Source organism: Pelobates fuscus, chromosome 2 (genome assembly GCF_036172605.1).
Source record: "Pelobates fuscus isolate aPelFus1 chromosome 2, aPelFus1.pri, whole genome shotgun sequence".
Taxonomy (NCBI): domain Eukaryota; kingdom Metazoa; phylum Chordata; class Amphibia; order Anura; family Pelobatidae; genus Pelobates; species Pelobates fuscus.
The window spans coordinates 359,158,052-359,179,843 of NC_086318.1; the positions used below are offsets into that span (position 1 = coordinate 359,158,052).

General features: G+C 43.6%; 1 protein-coding gene across 1 annotated transcript in view; it reads left to right on the plus strand.

Moving 5' to 3' along the window:
* Window positions 1-21,792, plus strand: part of MRPS5 (mitochondrial ribosomal protein S5) — a 200,997-nt gene that overhangs the window by 47,859 nt on the left and 131,346 nt on the right. The window contains exon 2 of the mRNA XM_063443662.1: window positions 986-1,123. Coding sequence (XP_063299732.1) covers window positions 986-1,123 — 138 coding nt within the window. The remainder of the gene's footprint in view (window positions 1-985; window positions 1,124-21,792) is intronic.

The following is a 21,792-nucleotide window of genomic DNA, read 5'->3' on the forward strand; positions in this document are numbered from 1 at the left end:
AAAATAACTTCGAGAAAGTTTATTGGCAAGTGAAGAAAAAGCGGGCGCGCAGGCCCTTTTAAGAGGCATTTTGCGTCATCATTGATTATTAGAATATCAGCAAATAAACATCATCAATTGGATTAATTGTTAAGTGACGGAGTTAGTGTCTTACCTATTGGTTAGTAAAATTAAGAGGTTAGTCCCGTGCCCACCCATCAGAGGTGGGATTATTCTGGACACGGGTGGGGGACAAGGGGGTCCTAAGCGTCATTTTACACGGTCAGTGATATCAGGCTTTATGTCCAGGTGCAAGGTCTCTTATGAATAGAACATTTCATTACTACTGTGTTCTGTGGCCTTCAAACTGTACTATCTTACAAGCTCTTAAGGAGTAGCCGGCAAGTCTTAAGGAGTAGCCAGCACCTCCTGGTACTTGTCCTTGAAGGAAACACGGTCTTTGTCTACTGTATTAATTGGGTTGAGAAGTTCAGTCACGTAATGTAGTTTTAAAATGAACAAGTTAAGTCATGAGGACAAAATGGAGGATTGAAGAAGTCAGGTTAGGAGGACAAAATGGAGGACGAAGTCACAGTATAAAGTTAAAATGGAGTTAGTACAATAATTCAATACAAGTACAATAATTCAATACAAGTACAATAATAATTTTTAATAATTCCACATCAATACTTTGGGTGTTCTTTTAAAATTCAGCAGCATAAAAGTATGGGTTTCAAGGCTTAACTTGATGGACTTAATAATTTCAACCTAGACAACTATATAACCAAGTGCATTTGTTTCAGCTCTAAACCACTAACCCAAAGAAGTAATATAAAATCACATCAGGATTGTGTTTGCAAACTTGTAGCACTTGTTTTTTTTTATTGGGAATGTTACTGTGTTTTACAGTCTTGTTCCATTAGATATTAATTTGCTTGTATTGCTCTATGGCGTGCTGCATTAATGAATACCTTGTTAATATTTCTGTTATTGTGTATCTTCACAGGTGGTGTTTCTGTGCATTCGGTAAGAAGTGGCTGTCAGTACAACCTGGGCTGTGCTTCTCAAGTTTATTGTTATGTGTCAACATTTCAAAGCTTTACAATTCAGCAAACCAGAAATAGCAGCAATTTCTTCAACAAATGTGAGTATTATGTTTGGTCTCAGGGCTCACCGTAGGCTATATATATTGAGTTGTTACAGTCCATAAAGATCTAGTGAACCTACTGATAACCAATGTGAGCTGTTGAATTACCCCTTTAAATTTGTATGGAGTGACAAAACCATGCAGAGTTTAAAGGGACACTCTGGTCACCATAACCACTTCATCTAAATTAAGTTGTTATGGTACCAGGAGACCCCCAGGCACACTCTTACCTTGAGGTGAACAGTTTAACCCCAAATGTCACCTCCAGCGCCGATCTCCAGGTCCCCCAGGTGGCATCTTGCATCTGAATCGCAGTGTCCCACCGAGCAGGGGCGCCGCTGATTGGCTAGAGAGGTCAGCTGACTCTCTAACCCAATCAGTAGCTCCCCATTGATAAAAAAAAACAAACAAAAAAAGTGTTACTTTTTTATTATTATTTCCCCTTATAGTTGATTCAAAATCATCTATAACATATTTTATTTTCCTGGCCTCTTAGAAATATTTGACAGTTTGTCAGCAACTCTCAGGAAATGCCAAACACGCATGTGATGCTTATTCAATTGATTGCATTATACAGAATCAATATGTCATTGCAAGCATGGTGCTTTTCATCAGTGTTGACAATTGCCAATCTTTTGTGCTGATATGCTGACTTGCCAGTTTAATCAGACTGGCTTTACCAACATTCTACTTTTATGAATAGGAAACAAATGTAAAATTACTTACTTGAGCATCCAGTTGATTTAACATTTGGCTTGGTAATTGAATTGTTTTGTTTAAACATTTTCATCAGTCCTTACATTGAGTGTCTCTGTGATTCTAATTCTAGATTTTCCAACCTGAACAGGAATCAGAGTATATACTTTTTCTCTCTTGTGGAGAAAACGTCTTACTATAATCGGTCACAGAAATGTGATCCTGTCATTTCAATTCCATATCCTATTCTAATTGTCAGGTATTTATTATTTTTACTAAGTGACTGTGAGTAGCAAGGTCTGCCAAAGTTGTTATATTTAAACTGCAATTTGTGTTGGGAAAGGACTCAGGAAATGTATGATCAAGTAATCGTCATTAATTTCAACCATACTACTGTCAAAAATGCATGGATGTATTTTAAATAGATCTATTTATTTATTTAGTATTTTTTGTTGTTGTTGTGCAAAGTGGTACATATGATTGTCAAGCGCCACAACAGCGTATGTATAGAGTTAAACAGGTTTAACATTGGCACGAGTGTTTGCACATTTTTAAATATAAACAAGTTGATAGAAACAGGCTTAACATAACTGATGGGTTACTGCTATGTAGTTAGTATGCATGTGGAGTAGGAGCACATTGCCACAAATTAATGCAGTGTTGTACAACCTAGAGCACGGTTAGGCAACCTTTTAGCAGCACTGTGCCGATATAGGATTGTGATGTCCCGTAGCGTGCCAATCCTATTTTTTTAAATTGGTGTGTATGCTGCCGTATTCTACTTGTGTTATTTTTACTGTAATGGCTTTGTATCGTTGTATTTGTGCGTATATGAGCTATTATATTGTATATGTTCATATAGTAGTTTATGGTATTGTGTATGATGCATATGGGGGCTGCTTGTGGAATTGTGTGTGTGGATGGATATGTCACATTGTGTGTATGGTAGTGTGTGTGGGCTGTTCGTATTATTTGTATGAGGGGAGGGTTATTGTGCATTTCCATGTATATCTAGCAGTGTGGGTGGCTTCCCTGGGTTCCAGTGGGGACCAGGCCGGCCAGGTATAGCTCAAGTATAGGAGCTACAACAGCAACTGCAGGCTACTCTACTACAGTGTGGATTCCCATTCACAAGTGCTGGGAGGAAGTGATCTGAGATCACTTCCTCTACGTTCTGCAATGCATTAATTGAGGATTTTCCTTCACCACCTTTTCGTATTAGCAGATATCTGAAGTTTCACTGAGACTCCTGATAGGCCAGAGACTGTTTGGCTCTAGCAGCCTTGAGTGCCGTGCAAAGACACCTCGAGTGCCGTGCATGGCACTAGTGCCGTAGGTTGCCTACCCCTGACCTAGAGCATACATGTCTGCGGGGGAAACAAGGTAGGGGATTCGAAAACAAGAGGCATCAGACATGAAGATTAGTAAATAAAGTAGATGGATTACATAAACAAGCTCATATTTGTACTATATATCCACATCATCTAGGCATGTTATAGCTGTAAACTATTTTTGATTAGGTTAGGTAAAGCAAGATGGGTCAGCTTTAGGTAACATAATTGGTGTGATTACTAAAAGTCTACAAAGAAAAATCTAGAGATATACAGGTAGACTTGTATTCATTCTATAAACTTACATTTTTCACAGTGTGATAACTGATAAGGTAGACTCTTGTCGCAGGCAAGCATTTATAGAAGATCATAACTGATTTTTTTTTAAAAGAGACATAACTGAGATAACATTATGACATGCCCATGACAAGTATTTCCCACAATAACCTTTTGTTATGAAAAATAGGAGATAAGTGTGGAGGTGTAGGTGGGTAAGTGCCCAGTAGGTGAGAGGGCATCAGCCAGAAAACAGGCACTGGGACGTAGGCTGAATGTGTGGGTAGCAGCCAGAGTTATGGGGAATGAGTCCACAGTCACCCGATGCCAGCAGTTGGTAGATCAGAGGGCAGGAGTATACAGGAAGACTTCAGGCTCTTGGACCCAGGTGAGAGCCGGAAGATCTGGTCAGAGACCGGGAGCAGGGCTTTCCACGATGTCTCTGGCTTGTTGCTAGGTGCAGGCTTGGTCCGCAACGTCCGAGACCTCCGTGCTGCTGTCACTGCAGGTGAGTTCTGCCTCTTACGTCTCCGCCATTGTGGGACCCTCACTACTGGTGCTACCTTGGACACCCGGTGGAGCTTTGATTTCTGGCTCACTAGCCCAGTCGGAGCTTAATATAGTTGTTGGTTGGGAAGTCCAGGTGTTCCACACAGAAGTCTCAGCCGTTCACGCTGGAAGTCAGGAACGGACCTCTGCAAGTGTTGCCTTGAAGGTAGGTGATGTCTGACTCTCTCTTTCCTGGCTAGACGCTGTGGCCCAGACCCTCCACTTAATTTCGGGCTTTGGGACCTGAGGTGTATGGGTAGGTAGCGTGGGAGGCACAGCAGCGTGCATTCGGGCAGCCAGCCTCTCCCAAAACAGTTGGAAAGTCTTATTTAGTTTGTCCAGCACATCCGACTCCTCACAACATGGATCCGAGAAGCACACAGCCGCCATTTTGTATGCCGCTTAGTATTTGGGCTTGTGTACTGGGGCTACAGCTCCACTAGTGACAAGCAGGTAAAGCTCAAGTGCTGGTGCCGAGATAACGAACGGGAACCCTTACTGCGTTCACTGTTTCCAGTAGAGTGATCAGTGGGGAGATTGGCCGCCTCTCCCACATCCGCACCCACAAGTAGGCCGCAACACCACTTCGGGTTCAGGCTGCTTGCCACGCGGCTAAAACACTTCAAAGAAAGGCAGAGTTGTTTGTAGGGTGTCCCCAGCTTATAGGTTGTCATGTTTCTATGGCAAAACCTTGATTTATATGTGTTAAGCAGGTTTCTTAGACAGAGCTCTCTCTGCATTCGACCAGTCAGCTTGGCAGCCAGGCCCCACCCCCCTGTATTTTTTTTTTTTTAAATTAGGTATCACTGCATGAATTCAAAAGCATACATGTAGTTCAATTTAAGTAGCACATGGAAGCAATGTCTTTGTTTACATAAAAAAGATTTTAAAAAAATAATAAAAAAACAGTTTTCAGTATGTAAGTTAAAGGAACACATTCATTCCATGTGTTTCCCTCTCCCCAAATCTATGTTGTGTTTGCCTAAAAATGCAGCATAACCTTTACCCACACTCACTTTTTTACAAAACAACTTAATTAGATATTTTCTGAGTACATACGCAATAAGAGATCAGTGAGATCTCCCCCACAGTGCCCGCTCAGTGTTTTTTTTATTTATTATCTGTATAACACATCAAAGTAATGCTAAGGGAAAGGGTGCAAATAGTGATGGCATCTTCTCAGATCACATTGATTCCTCATCGGCTGGGCTGAGTACATACTTGGAATACATCTAAAAAGGAAATTGCTTTTTGAAACATTGAGCATGGGCATGGCTGAAAGGTTCAGGGTTCCTATTTTAGCAAAACAAATTAATTTTGAATGTAAAGAAAAACACAACATATATGTGAGTCAAAAATCTATAAAATGCACTTGTTATGTTGGTTTCCAGAGTGTGTAATTTTCAGTTTAGGTAAAAAAACAAAACGTTTCAGGCAAATGATGGCCTCAATTTAGTATTTTTTAATAAGTCTTTCATGCTTTTTATTTTATTTTTTAATATTTAAAAAAATCATTGTATATTGCAGTTTTTTGTTTTTTACATTTTGAGATTTTAAAAGTGTATCAAATGTTTTAAAATCATTTGAAAAGCTGATACAAAAATGATCAAACTGAGGCCAATAAAGTACAATTAGCAGGGGCAAAAAAGAATATAAAACTTAATTGGAGAGGAGAAAGGGGTTTGGTTAGGAGAAAGAGGAGTTAAAAGGACACTGCAGGCAATGTAACTGCTTCATCTCACTGAAGTTATGTCCGTAGCCTTGTGGTGCCAAACCTAATCAGTGTTAAAACTTTCTTTAACAGTTTGTTGCTGAATGAGAGTCCCCATCACTTATACGAAGAAGAAAAATTATAATAGGTATAAACAAAGGCAAAAAAATGAGTTTTAAATATTTAAGCATGATAAGATACAGTTCTTTTTAAATATGACTACTGGGGACACCAACATCAAATTTAACCACTACATATACCCATCAGTGATGTCTGACTATTGACTTCCATTGTACTGGAAAGCTGAAAGCTTGCAAGTGATCGTACACTTCAGTTACGGTCATTTTTCTAAAAAATCTAAATAGAAAAAAAAGTCAATTTGCTAAACTGGAATAATTCTCTAATTCCGCTATAGTCACAACTGTCTATTTTTGCCATTTGGATTGAATTTGTCAACATTAGCGTGTGTGTGGTGACTAGAGGTATTGAGTATATGGTGTGTGGTGACTGGGTGTAATGTATTTGTGTACCGCGTGTGTTGGCTTTATGTAATGTGTGTCTGTAGTGTGTACTGTACATAGGTACAGCTGGTGCAGGTAAAAAGAGGTACAATACATCTTTAGACAAACAAAATTTGACAGACAGAATACCAGAGGCATTGAGGGAGGGCCCTATTCCCCATGGGAACTTACAACATATACATTTAAATTGTTAGTCTAAGCAGCATAGCAGTCTTGCATGATTGCAAAGTTTATGGCACATAGACACCCCCAAAGCAACTCATACTGTTGAGAGTGGTTTACAACTGCAGTCATTTGTGAAACACAAACTTTTCTGGACAGGTATGAATTGGTGTACCAAAATGAGTTCTCCTAATTGGTGAGCCATTTCTGTTGAGGAATGGGTCTGCCTACTACTGACAAATGGAAGTGCTGTATGTTGCATTAAAAAGGGGGTCTGTATTCAGAGCACTGTGGTGATTATGGAGCAATTATGACAATTTGACACAAACTGAGGGCCCCCTGGGCACCAGTGGCTCGGCCATTCACTGTCCATATCGCTAATGCAAATGTTCTGCTGATGCATCAGCAATATCAATTTTGTCCAAACCTGGATAGTGTTCGTTGGGTACATTTTAGCTGCTGCATCCACATTTGGATGGCCAATGATTGCAGTTAAAATAGGATTGTAATTGGTAGTGTTCCACCTCTACAGTCTGTCAGTCTTTTCTCTCATTGATCTTGCCTATTATTTAACACTATATTTCGTTTAGGGGGATTGCGGTGTGTGTGTGTGTGTGTGTGTATATTTATTTGCATTGCTGGCTTTGCAAATGCTAATTTTTTCCAAAGGTTGACAGTAATCCAGTTAGATGTGATTGGTAGTATCCAGAGATAAATCACTGAAATTCAGGGTTGCTAACCATGACACAACATGGGGGACCAGGTTACTTGGGAATAAGGTTCTTTGTAAGAAATTCTTCTGTTGATTTATTGAAATGTCTCCAGTGAAGCTGATATTGACATTTTGATTCCTTGTAAATGTAAAACAGAAATGCAATAATCTTCTTTGCTTGCAGTTATTCTGCTTTTGCTATGATTACTACTTCAGCCCATTTGACAGATTAGTTTGCCTTTATTGCCTTTTACTGTGTAATCATGAAAAATGTGAATGCTTTCCTCATATTAACAATGCTTTATAGTGGTGCATTGCTGCCCCTTAGTGGACTAGGGAGATAATAATAGGTTTCACTGCACTCAACCTGATGATGTGTATGATGAAAGAACTGCAGTGAGTGCACATCCCTTTCCTCATTAAACAAGACCTCTGAGGCACAAACACCTTAAAGGAGCCCTCCAGGCACAAACGTGCTAGATGTAATGTGTAGGTTAGGTTAAATTGAGTAATCTTGGGTCTTTTTTTTTTTTTTTTTTTAAATGCTCAATAAAGAAACACTAAAGCGGTAGGAAGAAAGGTTTGTATTCCTAACGCTTTAGTGTTCCTGTCCCTAGTTTGAGGTGTCTCCCTGTGTGTGCCCTAAAATATTAAAATAATTTAAGAAAAAGCTTTTTGATTACCTGTTTCCAGCGCAGACACCTTCTGCACTGCCTAGTTCTCCGCCTTCCGTGATGTCATCGTGTATCCAATGGAGACTTGCGCATATCCAAGCTGCCTCATAGGCTGTCCTGTGGGGTTTCTACTTCATGTGACCACGTTTTATTCAGTCAGTGTTGCAGAAGCACCTCTTAGTGGATTTAATCCTGAAATGTAAACATTGCAGTTTCTGGAAAACCTGTCCCTCTACTCCCCCTCTGCGATCTAATTAAAGAAGTTGGTGTTACACATTTGTAACACCTACCTTCAGGCCCCCCATGCTCCACCTACAGTTTGCGTTGAGTTGCCCGTTGCACATTTGTGGACTTTGTTAACAGCATGCCAGTGTCTGAACAGAGTGACGTCACATAACTCTTTTACTATACTCCCTAGCCAGGGCTGTTAGCCACAGAGCATCTAATAAATGTTTCTTATTAGCTGTTTGTAAGTGACCAGTTATGGAAGCGTTGCTTAAAGCAATACTGTAGTGTAAGGAATACAAATCTCCCTCAGCGATGCGTCAACACTTTGCCTTCTCTGATATCACCAGACCGGGGACTAAATGCTTAAATGCTTTATTATGGGGAATTATGGGGAATTAACAGACGCTGGATGCCCTCATGGAGAGTGTGAGGACGTCCAGCGTCAGTTAGGCGACGTAACAGTCTTGTAACAAACAGGAATCGCCTCTAGTGGCTGTCTGACAGGCACTACGGCAGTTTTAGTCCTGCGAGGTAATTACAGTTTCCCAGAAACTGCAATAAGTAACACAGCAGGTTTAAGGGACGAGGGTCACTGCACCCAGACCACTTCAATGAGCTCAAGTGATCTGGGTGCCTATAGTGTCCCTTTAATATGTATTTTTTTTTTTTTAATTCTTTATTTTTGTTGTGCATTAGTTTAACAGATAAGCATATACATAACAGAAGTGCACATTTGTTTTTTTAAGTAGTATAACAGGCTGCAACAAGTTATGTCCGACAGTGAGAAGTCAACAAATGCTATCACGGCGTACTGAGAAGCCAGACATTAACATTGTCAAAAAATAACATAGAAGTGTAACTCGGTAAACTTAGGTTGGTTCTTTAGCTTAGTATCCGCTGGGCATTATTCCCAGGACTGGAGCTTGATTAGAAAGCATAGTTAAAGATATTTGGTTGAGGTATCATGCCTGCCCGAGCTAAGATTTATCCACCGTTGTGGGGGGAGGGACCATTAGTTAGGCCGGTGTATTCTGGGAGATATGCCTCCTAGGGAGATATCCCGCATGGCCGATCTGGCTATTGCATCACCACGTGTTTAGGTTAGGCTCTTGTCGTGATTGTGCAATACTGGCATTTAATTTCAGCTATGGAGCACAGCTTCATAATTCAGTGTAATAAACACATTCAGGGTGGCTACACTTCCTATCATGTTAGCTGATCAGTCTTGCATTGGTTATGTATCATATTTGCCATTAAATGTTTATGTACATTAAATAAGGAAATAGCAATTTATATTAACAAAACTGGCATGCAAACACATGACCTAGATCCGCGTGGTACCGCGGCACTGTCTCATCAGTAGATGCATAAGGGTATGAACATATTCGACAAAGGTTCAACAATGCTGATTATTTTGACTAGCTACGCGTGTTGGGTGCTATCAATTATTCAACTGTATTACATGCTATAAGTTGCTTGGGTAAAATTGTATAACAGGTGCAGTCTAAGTAGTTTTTACTAGCCTATAATGCTTGGGTAAAATTGTATAACAGGTGCAGTCTAAGTAGTTTTTACTAGCCTATAATGAGAGTAGATATTGAGGTATATAGGCTGGCAGCATGTATGGCGGGTGATCCGGTTTCCCTCAGTTCCAATTTGGGATTTTTAGTCTAGGTAGGTACAAATGTGCTGTGTCAGGTTTATCCGTTTCATGCTTTTTATTACAAATTTATGCCAATGTGTACTATCGGGTACAGCTAGATACTATTTTATAACAAGACACGGAGGCTCATATTGCATATCCCTTTCTTTACTGTTGACAAATAGCAGCAAAGGAAACAAACAGAATGAAAAAAGAATGAACATGTGATAACATAGGCCCCTCCCCCTCAGGTCCCAGTATAACAGGCAGCACTTCCCTTCCATTTCCCTCTTTCTTTGCTGCTCTGACACAAAGATAAGTACATGCCATATTTTCTCCTCATATTTCTCTTATATACTGTTCATTGATAATTTAATTGATATTTATTTAATTTGTATTTATTTAGTCTTTTATTTCTAAGGTTAGTATTTGTGTCGTTATACACTAGCCTCAGGGCCCAGACCTCCCCTGCTTATGTAATCTTGTCTGTTTCTTCTGCTCGAGCGCCTCTCTGCGCACTTCTCCTTGTTTCATAATTTCACCGCGTATCTCGCGGGTGCCGCGAATCCCGCGAGACTCCCGGCGACCATTTTCTGACATCCTGTCCCTACCTCTTAGTGTGTCGCTGGTCTGGGCCCTGGTGAGAGCGTTTTTTCCTTTGCTTAGTTTGTTTGGGTGACTAACCCATACGTCCTTTATCATGCCTAAACCCAGACTATCTACTGGGTCCGCTCACTCTGGGGAGTCGGATTCCCCAGTAATCAGAACTGAGGCCCCTGTCACCTCAGATATTTCGCCTTCTATGGCGGATGGGACTACCCAACCCGGTGGACCACAGTTTCTAGCGCTACAGCGCTCAGTGACAGACGCCATTATGGCTGCTATGGGGTCTGTCCTCCACCCTCTCCCACACCATTTCACAAGCCCTCTTGCCCCGTCCTTCAGACGAGCAACTCGGGCACCTTGACACCCCAGGGAGAGGTATCTAAAGGGGACTTCAAAAAGGCTGCCCGTAAGTCTAAACACTCCTCTGCCTCCAGAAACACCATGACTGGCGTACCTTCGGTCGCCCCAGAAAGCGTGTCCCATCCACGCAAAAGAGCCTTTCCGCGCCAGGCAGAACGGGCGCGGCTTTGGAAATGTGCTAGAGCACAGATCGAGAGCGACACCGACTCAGAAATCGGGTCAAATGAGGAGGCTATGAACGAGTCAGATACCGACTCTGATGCGGATTCCGCCGATGGCGCTCTCGACCTCCTTTCCTCTGCTCAGGCAGAGATGCCCGGAGGCGAGACAGGGACCAGGAACCCCGCGGCTGCGGGGCCATCCCTCGTGGATCCTTCGGGGGTCCCACTCTTCGACCCGGATGACCTTCATCATCCGAGGTCGGCGGAGTGGCTCCCGGCCGACCACGTTGCCACTTACCTGGAAAATTGGGTCAGAAAACCCTTAAGCAAGGCGGCCCGCAACAAATTGAGGGCGGAGTGTCCTAGGCCTCTGGTGCCCAACAAGGTGTGTGACACCCCAGAGGTTGATCCTAAAATGACCCAGTTCCTCACTAAACTGGGCTGGAACCCCTGTAAAGGACTAGAGTCCGCTTTGAAGTCCTGCCAGGACAAGCACCTGGACATATTCGGGCCTTTGGACAAATTATTTGACTTGGCGGAAGACGCCAGAGCGGAGAACCGCATGGTCGACCCTGAAGACCTTAGAGGTTGGGTCCAGAGAGCAATTTGTATTGCTGGGAGCGTAAATACCTCCCTATCTATTGAAAGGCGTAAAGCCATATTGTTCAAAATTGAGCCCAAACTAGCCAACCTCGCCCTTACGGAGGCGGGCAAAGACGCCCAAGGACTCCTCTTCGGAGACTCCTTCATTAAAGACTTAGGGCGTTTTGTGGGGGCATTCACGGCTCTAGACAAGGCCCAGGCCTCCATGAGGCGAGTATTCCAGGGGCGGGTCTCTACCAGGGCCGGCAGAATCAGGAGCCGTCTGTCCGGCCGCAACTATCCCCAATCCCGTGGCACGGGAAGAGGCTCCTTTCAACAATATAACCAATACCAGGAGACCTCCCGCCCCATGTTTTTTCCATCCCGTGGACGTCAATGGCGATCCAGAGGCCTTCGGGGTAACCCAAACTCCAGACGACCATACGGTGAGTTGCCTTCTACCACACATTTCTTCTCCGGGTTACATAGGGGGCAGACTCCAAAAATTTTTCCCAGCCTGGTCACAAATCACTTCAGATCCCTGGGTACTGGCCACTATTCGGGGCTTCCATATAGAACTCACCTGCCACCCTACACACATTCCCCCCCCTCGACCGATCCGCTTTTCCCTCCAGGATCGCGGTCGGATCGACGAAGAACTTTCAACCCTCCAGTTCAAAGGGGCTATCGAACTAGCACCCCCCAGCCCTGCGGGCGTAATAAGCAATATCTTCCTAGTGGAAAAGAAAGGCGGCCAATCGAGGCCAGTCATAAATTTGCGCCCCCTCAATGCCGTAGTCAGGTACCGCCATTTCAAGATGGAGGGTATTCACCTGCTAAGGGATCTCCTCCTCCACGGAGACTGGCTAGCGAAACTAGACCTAAAAGACGCGTACCTGACAGTGCCAATAGCGGAGGCCTCTCGGGACCTCCTACGCTTTTACTGGCGACACGAAACATGGCGATTCACCTGTCTGCCCTTTGGCCTATCCTCAGCCCCGTGGTGTTTCACGAAACTTCTACGGCCCGTTATGGCCTGGCTACGCAGTCGAGGAGTTCGGCTAATCGTCTACCTAGACGATATTCTCCTCATGGCTCAGGAGCGCTCCACCCTCCTCACACATCTACGACTAGCCATAAACCTCCTGTCACGCTTAGGTTTCATAATCAACTGGGAGAAGTCATGCCTGACCCCCGCCACCCGCTTGGAATTCCTAGGATTCCAGGTGGATTCGGGGGCAGCGACGCTGAGTCTCCCGGTATCCAAGATTCGATCCATCCGCAAGGAATTACGCAGGGCCCTTATCCGACCCCAACTCACCTTACGCCAATTGGCACGCCTCATAGGCCTACTGGCCTCTTCAATCCAGGCTGTGTTCCCAGGCCCACTCCACTACCGAGCGCTACAGCGCCTAAAGATCGCTCACCTAAGAGCCGGGGCATCCTACGCAGACCTGGTCTCTCTGGACAACGAGACGAAAGACGAGTTGCGATGGTGGATTCTCAACCTGTCTGCATGGAATGGCAAAGCCATCTTCGGCTTAACGCCGGAATTCACGATCGACTCGGATGCGAGTCTACACGGTTGGGGAGCCCACTGCGAGGGCATCTCAACTGGAGGCCGGTGGTCGGAGTCCGAAGCCCGACTACATATCAATGCCCTGGAACTTCTGGCAGGCTCCTTCGCCATCCGCAGCTTCGCCAAGGACCGTGCCCTATCGTGTATTCGGCTCCGCATGGACAATGTTTCGGCGGTGAGATATGTCAACCACCTGGGTGGTACACAGTCGGCGGTCCTGGCCAGGTTGGCGAAAGACTTTTGGGAATTCTGCCTGGAACGGAACCTGATGGTCTACGCAGAGTACTTACCTGGTCTGCACAACGTCCAAGCGGACTGGGGTTCACGTTATCTTTCAGACACCAGCGACTGGAGATTAGCCAGGAAGGTGTTCTCCAACATATCATCTCTCTGGGGACCATTTACCATAGACCTTTTCGCCTCCCGGCTCAATGCCCAACTCCCACGCTTCTTCAGCTGGAGGCCGGACCCAATGGCGGAGGCAGTGGATGCCTTCCTACAAGATTGGAAGGGAGGCCTCCTCTATGCCTTTCCCCCATTTTCCATGATCCCTCGCTCACTCCTGCAGACCCGCAAACACCGGGCGGAGCTAGTCATGGTCACCCCATTCTGGGAAACGCAGTCTTGGTTTCCCCAAATGCTCGAGATGACGTTGGACTATCCTCGACTCCTGCCGGGTCGCCACGACCTGCTGCAAGACCCGACGGGTCGCTATCATCCCCTCCGGCTGGAGGGCTCTCTCCCACTTCTGGCATGGCGAATCTCCGGGGACCCTGGGAAATCCAAGGAGTTTCGGACGCAACTAGACTCTTATTGGCTGCAGCATGGGCTCCCGGCACTAGACGGGCATATGGGTCAGCTTGGCGAGCTTGGGCTAGCTGGTGCATGGCTCGGAACGAGGATCCCGTTTCGGCCCCTGTAACAACGATCCTGCAGTTCCTGACGTCTCTCTTCGAAGCCGGTAAGGCTTACAGGACCATTAACCTTTACCGTTCCGCTATCTCGGCGATTCACCAAGGCTTCGAGGGCCGCCCCGCGGGACAACACCCTCTAGTGTGCCGACTCGTCAAGGGCTCTAGATTTTCAAGGCCACCCAGGCCCCGCTACTCCACGACCTGGGATGTTTCAGTTGTATTGGCTTTCCTCTCATCCTGGCCCGCTAACGCAGGACTCTCCCTCAAACAGCTGTCGGCCAAATTGGTGTGCCTGCTCTGTCTCATCTCATGCAAGAGAGTCTCGGATGTCAGTGCACTGGACGTCGATGCCAAGTCATACACCCCGGACGGGGTAACTTTTAACATCAGCAGACGCACTAAGACGTCCATCAAAGCGGTATCCTACCCTAGTTTCCCTGCCTCTCCTTCGCTATGCCCAGTGACCTGCCTTCGTGAATACGAATCTCGCACCGAACCACACCGATCTACTGCCTCCCGTCAGTTGTTCTTATCTTTCCGTCCCCCTTTTCACCCAGTTTCCAGCACTACCTTATCACGCTGGGTGAAATGGCTGCTGGCCCAAGCGGGCATTGACACTACAGTGTTCGGCGCCCACTCAGTACGAGGGGCATCGGCCTCTTCTATGATGTCTGCGGGCGCCCGCCTAGAGGACATTATGAGAACAGCTGATTGGTCTAGGGAATCTACCTTCCGAGAATTCTACTTTCGGCCGGCCCCACACACATTCGCTGTAATAATGGATCAGCTTTAAACTTGCAATATGAGCCTCCGTGTCTTGTTATAAAATTGCATGATTTTGCTATTACATGACGAAAAGTCATTATTTTATTAAAGACACGGAGGCGAGTATTGCCCCACCCTTTTTTGTTATTCTCACGCTGGTAAGTATGTATCTCCCCACCCTAATTACTCATACCACGATACACCACATAGTATAGTTTGGGACGGTAAGTGGGGCCGTCCTTAGACTTGTTGTTTTCAATATTACTGGATATGTTAACATTGATTGTTTTGTGGGATTGTATATACAAGGGTCTTTGTTCTCACTGGTGTAACCTTGTAACTAGTTACAAGTATCGACTTTAACCTGTTGACTCCTGTCCTTTATATCTCCACAGCTTAATCTGGCAAGACGTCTAGCAAGGATCCAGTTTATTGGTCTCCTCCCGCTGTCCTCCATCGGTCCTATGGATTCTACGGCCACACTTCCCAGTTTGTGATGTTATACCTCCTAGGTTTTTTCTATTATTACCTTGGGACTTTATTCTCGCATTACTCTAGTTATGGACATTGTTCTTTGGTCGCATCTGCAGAAAGAGGGAAATGGAAGGGAAGTGCTGCCTGTTATACTGGGACCTGAGGGGGAGGGGCCTATGTTATCACATGTTCATTCTTTTTTCATTCTGTTTGTTTCCTTTGCTGCTATTTGTCAACAGTAAAGAAAGGGATATGCAATACTCGCCTCCGTGTCTTTAATAAAATCATGACTTTTCGTCATGTAATAGCAAAATCATGCAATTAGTAATTAGATCGCTACAGTGTTAATGGGAGTACTATTACAGAATGTTTCCCATTTGTCCCACGCTATTTCCCAGTAATGTCGGTACTGCGGGTGCTTTTTATTGGGAGGGGTGTTATACTTTCTGATGGTGGATTCGTAGTGGCGTGATTGATTCACCTTCTGTATGCACATCGCTACGATAGGTATTTTCTGTGAGGCCCAATTTTGTGCAATCATATTAAGTGCTACTATAATTATGTGAAAAATCAGGTATCGGTCTGGTTTTGGGATAGAGCTTGGGGAATTGAGTAGGACGTAGTTTTCTAGTCTATATGGTAGGGTGGTTCCTGTGCTGTCTGTGATGAGGGTGGCTATCTCCCCCCAGAACTTAGCCAGGCGAGGGCAGTGCCACCAGATGTGTGACATGGTTCCCACCCCGGTTTTGCACCTCCAGCAGTTGTTCGAGATATTTGGGTTAAATTTGTGCAAGCGCGCTGGTGTCAAGTACCATCTGTACAATAACTTTTTTGCTAGTTCGACATGTTTTGAGCAAAGAGTCAGTTTTTTGGGGGTCATAATCAGTTGTTTCCATTCTGATTCACTTAACGTATAATTTAATTCTTTTTCCCAGGCTTTGATGAAGTTGTGTTCTTTCAGTACTATTTTTGGGTGTAGCGTGTTATATATCGTGGAGATAATTTTCTTTGGGGTGTTAGTGCTAACATATAGGTTTTCAAAGTTTGTCATTTGTTGTCTGCCAAGTGATGCTGAATTTGTTTGGGTGTGCGTACGAAACCAGGAGGCAATCTGGCGGTAGGAGAAATGAGCTACCGTTGGTAGCTTGTGTGATAATTGTAGGTCTGTGAAGGGTGTGATAGTGGAGTTTGTGAGTAGTTGATATAAGAAGTGTATTCCGTGCCTTTCCCATATCCTAAAATTGAGGTCTGGGATGAGTGTTGCCAAAGATTTAATTGTCATAGCTTTGGAGATGGGAGCATTATTGGTCAGTGCTTTTCTATGTTTGTCCCATATTGTTAATGTCCGTTTTGTGGTCGGGAGGCAGTTTGGAGCGTGCGGTCTATTATTAGTTGGAAGCCACGCTAGATTATCCACACTCACATTGTTTGCCCATTCAGATTCCAGTTATTTCCATTGAGGTTCATGGGGGTTGGGCCTAGCTTGTATGATGCAACTCAGTATAGCTGCGTGGTAATAGTGTTTAAAGTTAGGCAGGCTCATGTCGCCTTCGGAGGTATGCCTATACATTGTTTTGAGGGCTATACGTGCCCTTGGTCCATTCCAGACGAACTCCGTGATCCATCTTTGTAGTGTGCTAAAGTAGACGTGGGGGACATGAATTGGTAACGATCTGAAAAGGTACTGCAGTTTAGGGAGCAGTATCATTTTAATAGCCGCTATACGACCTGACCACGATATAAAGGAGGATTTCCAATCTTGTAGTTGTTTTTTTATGTTGATAAGCATTTTGCTGTAATTTGAGTGAAAGAGAGTCGCTTGTGTCTTTGTGTATGCTATTCCCAGAAATGTAATGTGGTCATTCCTCCAGTCATATGTGTAGGTTTGTTTTAGTCTTTGGGTCACATCTGCCGGGAGTCCCCTACTCATGGCTTGGGCTTTGGAGACTTTCAGTTTGTAGTATGAGAATTTGCTGTGTGTCTAAAATGGTGTGGAAGTGTGGTAAGGATGTTTCTGGGTCTTGTAGCGTCAAAAGTATGTCATCAGCAAATAGTGTCAGTTTGTGTTCTTTGTGTGGTGTTTTGATACCCTCTATGTGTGGGTGGTTTCTAATGAGGGCCGTGAGTGGTTCCAAAACTAGTACGTTCAAAAGTGGCGAGAGTGGGCAGCCTTGCCTAGTTCCATTCGTGATGTCGAATGGGCTTGAGAGAAAGCCAGCCAGGTAATTCTAGCAGTGGGGTGACTGTAAAGTGCTTGTAGTGCGTTCAGAAATTCTATTGGGAAGCTGAATTTTCTTAGCACCGCCACGAGGAACTACCAGTTGAGGCGGTCGAAAGCCTTCTCCGCATCTAATGATAGGAGAAGGCTTCCTGTGTTATGGCGTTGAAGGCTGTAAATTAGGTCTAGGACTTTCCTTGTCCCGTCAGTGCCCTGTCTGCCTTTTACGAATCCGACCTGGTCTTCATGTACCAGCGTCGGTAATATTGGGGCCAGTATATTGGAGTAAACTTTAGCAAGGATTTTAGTATCTGTATTAAGGAGCGAAATTGGTCGTAAATTTTGTCCTTTGGTAGGTTGTTTGCGCGGTTTAGGGAGTGTTGCGACGTGGGCTACTAGCATTTCTGACGGTATGGTTCCATTATGGATAATATAGTTAAATGTTGTAAGTGTGGGATAAGTATGTCTGAGAATTTTTTGTAATAGTAATTGGTTAGGCCATCTGGGCCCGGGGATTTCCCTGTAGGGAGTTGAGAGATAACGATTTGTAATTCGTCTTTCGTAATTGGTTGTGATAGTGTGTTTCTGGCGTTCCGTGAGTTGCGGCAGAGGTATACTGTGTAGGTAGTTCTCTATTTCTGTGGTTGTGGGATGGTGGAGGGATTTGTCTTCTCGTAGGTTATATAGGTTTCTATAAAATGCTGCTAGCTCGTCATTCATATCTTGTGGGTTCCATAGTTTATGGTTATCTTTAGATAGAATGTACGGGATTTTAGATTGCGTATATTTTTTCCTGTAGCATATTGGCTAGTAGTTTGCCTGCCCTATTACCTTGAGCGTAATGTGTCATTTTGAGTCTTTGTAATGTGTGTGCAGTTTTTTGGAATTGGAGATCATTGATTGTGGTCGTTATCGTCTGTATCTCGTCCAGGAAGTGTTGTTGGCTTGCTTGATAGTAGGCTTGTGTTGTGTCCCGTAGGCGTTTTAAGAGGTTCATCAGGGTGGTTCGGCGTTGCTTATTTAGGAAAGACGCTAATTAGAAGGCCCCTAATGACTGGTTTGTGTGTCTGCCATAGGATTTGTGGGGCTGTTTGTGGGCTATTGTTAGTGGCAAAGTAATGTTCCATCTCTTGGGTTATGTGTTCAGTGAAGTTGTGGTCATAAAGCAGTTGTTCAGTCTCCAGGTCCCCTTGCCTTTATATGAGAATGTGTCTGTAAGTGTCAGGATAATTGGTGCCTGGTCCGACCAAGTGATATCTCCATGTGTGCATTGGAGAGTGTGGGGAAGTCCTGCTGAGGTCGTGAAAAAGTAGTTGTGACGAAGTGCCCTTCGCCACTTTGTCCTGGAGAGGCCTGCTTGCCTGCCTCCTCCCCTGCGACTATGGCCCTGGAAGATTGGGCCCTTTAAAAACAGTATTCGGCCCTAACAGAGTGCATGTCACTCATTCTGGCCCTTTAAATACAGTGGGGTCATTCGGTACTTGCCCTGTGTGAGCGGTGATACCCCAGATAGCTATTCCATGGAGCCTATTCATATAATGAAAGACTATGGGAAAGACTTTAGCTCCATGGCAATTGAACTGTATGAATAAGATCTGTGCGCTATTCAGTAGTTTTGTGCGCTGAGATCCCAGCTATCTGGGGATATGTGAAATGTCTGTGTGTTATGTGTAAAAGGGGACTTTATGTATTTTAAAGTGTTTTATGTCTTTTTGCAACCATGTGCTCAATGGAGCCTGTCTCTACCCTGGGAGGTAATTGGATTACTTCTCCAGGAGAGAGGGCTCTGTAAAACCGGTCTAAGCCGGAAAGCCATGCTTCATTTAGTCACAAAGGACTTTCCCTTAACTTTTGAACCCCTGGTCTGATTCGTGCCATTTTTTAATATGTTGTTCCCCTGAATGGATTGATTATAAAAATGTACGTTTTATTCATGTACTATGTAAAATCATAAAAGTGCTAGTGCGCTGAGAAATATGTATAGAGACACCTCTAAAATCATCCAGTGACTCTCCAAATGTAAAATAGTGATTTAAACAGAGACCCAAAGACAAGTATGTGCACCCAAATCACTGACATAAATATACTTATAGCCTTATAGCCTGTCAATGTTGGTAGCTGGGTACTGTAATCAGGGAGACAAAAACAGGGAGGGGGGACAATAGGAGGTACTCCTAGTGCATTAAAGTAAAAATATACACATAAAACATATATATATAAAATCCCTATAGGTAAAAAACTCACAAATGTGGAGTGGTATAAGCCCCACTCACGGCTATCATGCCCAGGGAGGATCAGCCCCTTGGGTACGTGGGATCCACAGAAAAGCTCTTTGTAACCACTGTTGTAGACGCAAAAATTTATTGGTTTAAAATGAATTCCAAGCAATAAAACATAAAAATGGGTCAGTCCAACCGCAAGCTCACCACACCAAATCGATCTGTAACAGGGATAGATGTAAAACGTAAGTCTTTACTCCTGTTTGCTCCTGTTTCGAGGTGCCTCTCGCCGGTGGATGTTTCCCAATCACTTCCGTGTGCGTCAATGCCGTGGTCACGTGACGCGTTTCGCCCCGCCTCTCGGGGCTTTCTCAAACGAGCAATATTCTCCTCCCACAAAAGTACGAAATTTATATCGGATGTCCTCAGGCCGTGATCCAATCGGCCACTAAGTCTCTCAGTGTTCAATTAAAGTTCAATATCCTTCCATTATGGGACATCCGATATACTCTTAAAATACTAAAAGATTATTTCCAAAGCACATATTAAAACACTTACTATTAGCCAATATAGGGCATAATCCTACATCATACAAATACAACCATTGCACATAAAAACTTCTCTGCCTCTTAAAAACACAATTATAGCAGCAATACCATATTTGAACAAAAGGGGTTGATCTCCTAAACGAAAAAAAAAAAAAAAAAAAAAAAAAAAAAAAATCTGCACATCCTATACAGGTATGAAAAAAAGGGATATCCTCAGAAAATAACCTTCATATTTAAATTTATCTATATAATGTAGACCCCTACCTAGAACATACAGACAAAAGTAAAAAATATATAAATATCCATATAAATACAAATAAAACTTCCTTTCTTGAGTATAAAAATCTTTAGGAAAAGATTATGTATTAAGAAGATTATGTATTAAGAATTTTTTTTTAAATAGACAAAATAATGTAGCAAGCACTTTAGAAGATGACGGTTTTAAACATACCTCTTTTCAAAATAGGTCTAATTTTTACCCCACATATTTGAAACATGGCAATATTGAGGCATTTGAGAAAGCGGTTTTTAATGATTTTAAGAAATTAGAAAACAGAAAAACACAACATAATCTTACCTACGAAGAAAGGACGGCTCTAAAGGGACTCAGAGAAAATGATCAGATTGTCATCAAACCCGCAGACAAGGGCGGTAGTTTGGTGATAATGGACTCTGGAAAGTATGTGGCAGAATGTATGAGACAACTAGAGGATACTGAGGTCTACAAACGATTAGAGGGGAACCCATTGGGGAATATGACAAAGGTACTTACAAAACTTCTAGACAGAGGGAAAATGGAAGGTTTTTTAACGTGTAAAGAATATGAATTTTTAAATATTAAAACACCAAGAATTCCGGTTTTTTATACCCTTCCTAAAGTCCACAAGGACCCAGTAAATCCCCCCGGAAGACCCATAGTCTCGGGTATAGGGTCCCTGTCTTATAATTTATCCAAATACATAGATTCCTTTTTACAACCTTTAGTGGGTAATACCAGCTCTTACTTGAAGGACACTTCAGATGTCCTGAGGATGATCAAAGACCTAGAATGGAATGAGGGGTATGCTTTAGTGACCTGTGATGTTACCTCCCTATACACGTGCATACCTCATGATAGGGGTTGTGCTGCTGCCAAACACTTTCTGGAGTCGGATCAAACATTGGGGCAACAACAGATCAATTTTCTTATTGAATGCATTAGATGGACTTTAGAGAACAACTATTTCTGGTTCAATTCCCAATTTTTTTTACAACTTAGGGGGACTGCGATGGGCAGTACCTATGCGCCCAGTTATGCCAATTTATTTATGGCCCACTGGGAACAGAGTTTTATCTATGGGCAGCATGACTGGAGCGCACGGGTACGGGCCTATCGCAGGTATATCGATGATATGATTTTTATTTGGGATGGACCGGAAAAGGATTTTAATGATTTTTTATGTTTTATGAATAACAATATGTGGGGTATTCACCTCACAAGCTCTTTTAGCTATAAGTCCATTGATTTTTTAGATCTAAAAATTTTTGTTGATGGAGGAGTCCTCAAGACAGAAACCTTTTTCAAGAAGGTAGATGTCAATGGATATGTATCCTATAGTAGTGGGCATTATTCCCCATGGTTAAACAACATACCGAAGGGCCAGCTCCTAAGATTGAAACGAAATTGCACGGAAGAAACTAGATATCAGGAGCAAGCGCAAGATCTCATGAAAAAATTTAAAGAGAAAAAATATCCAGA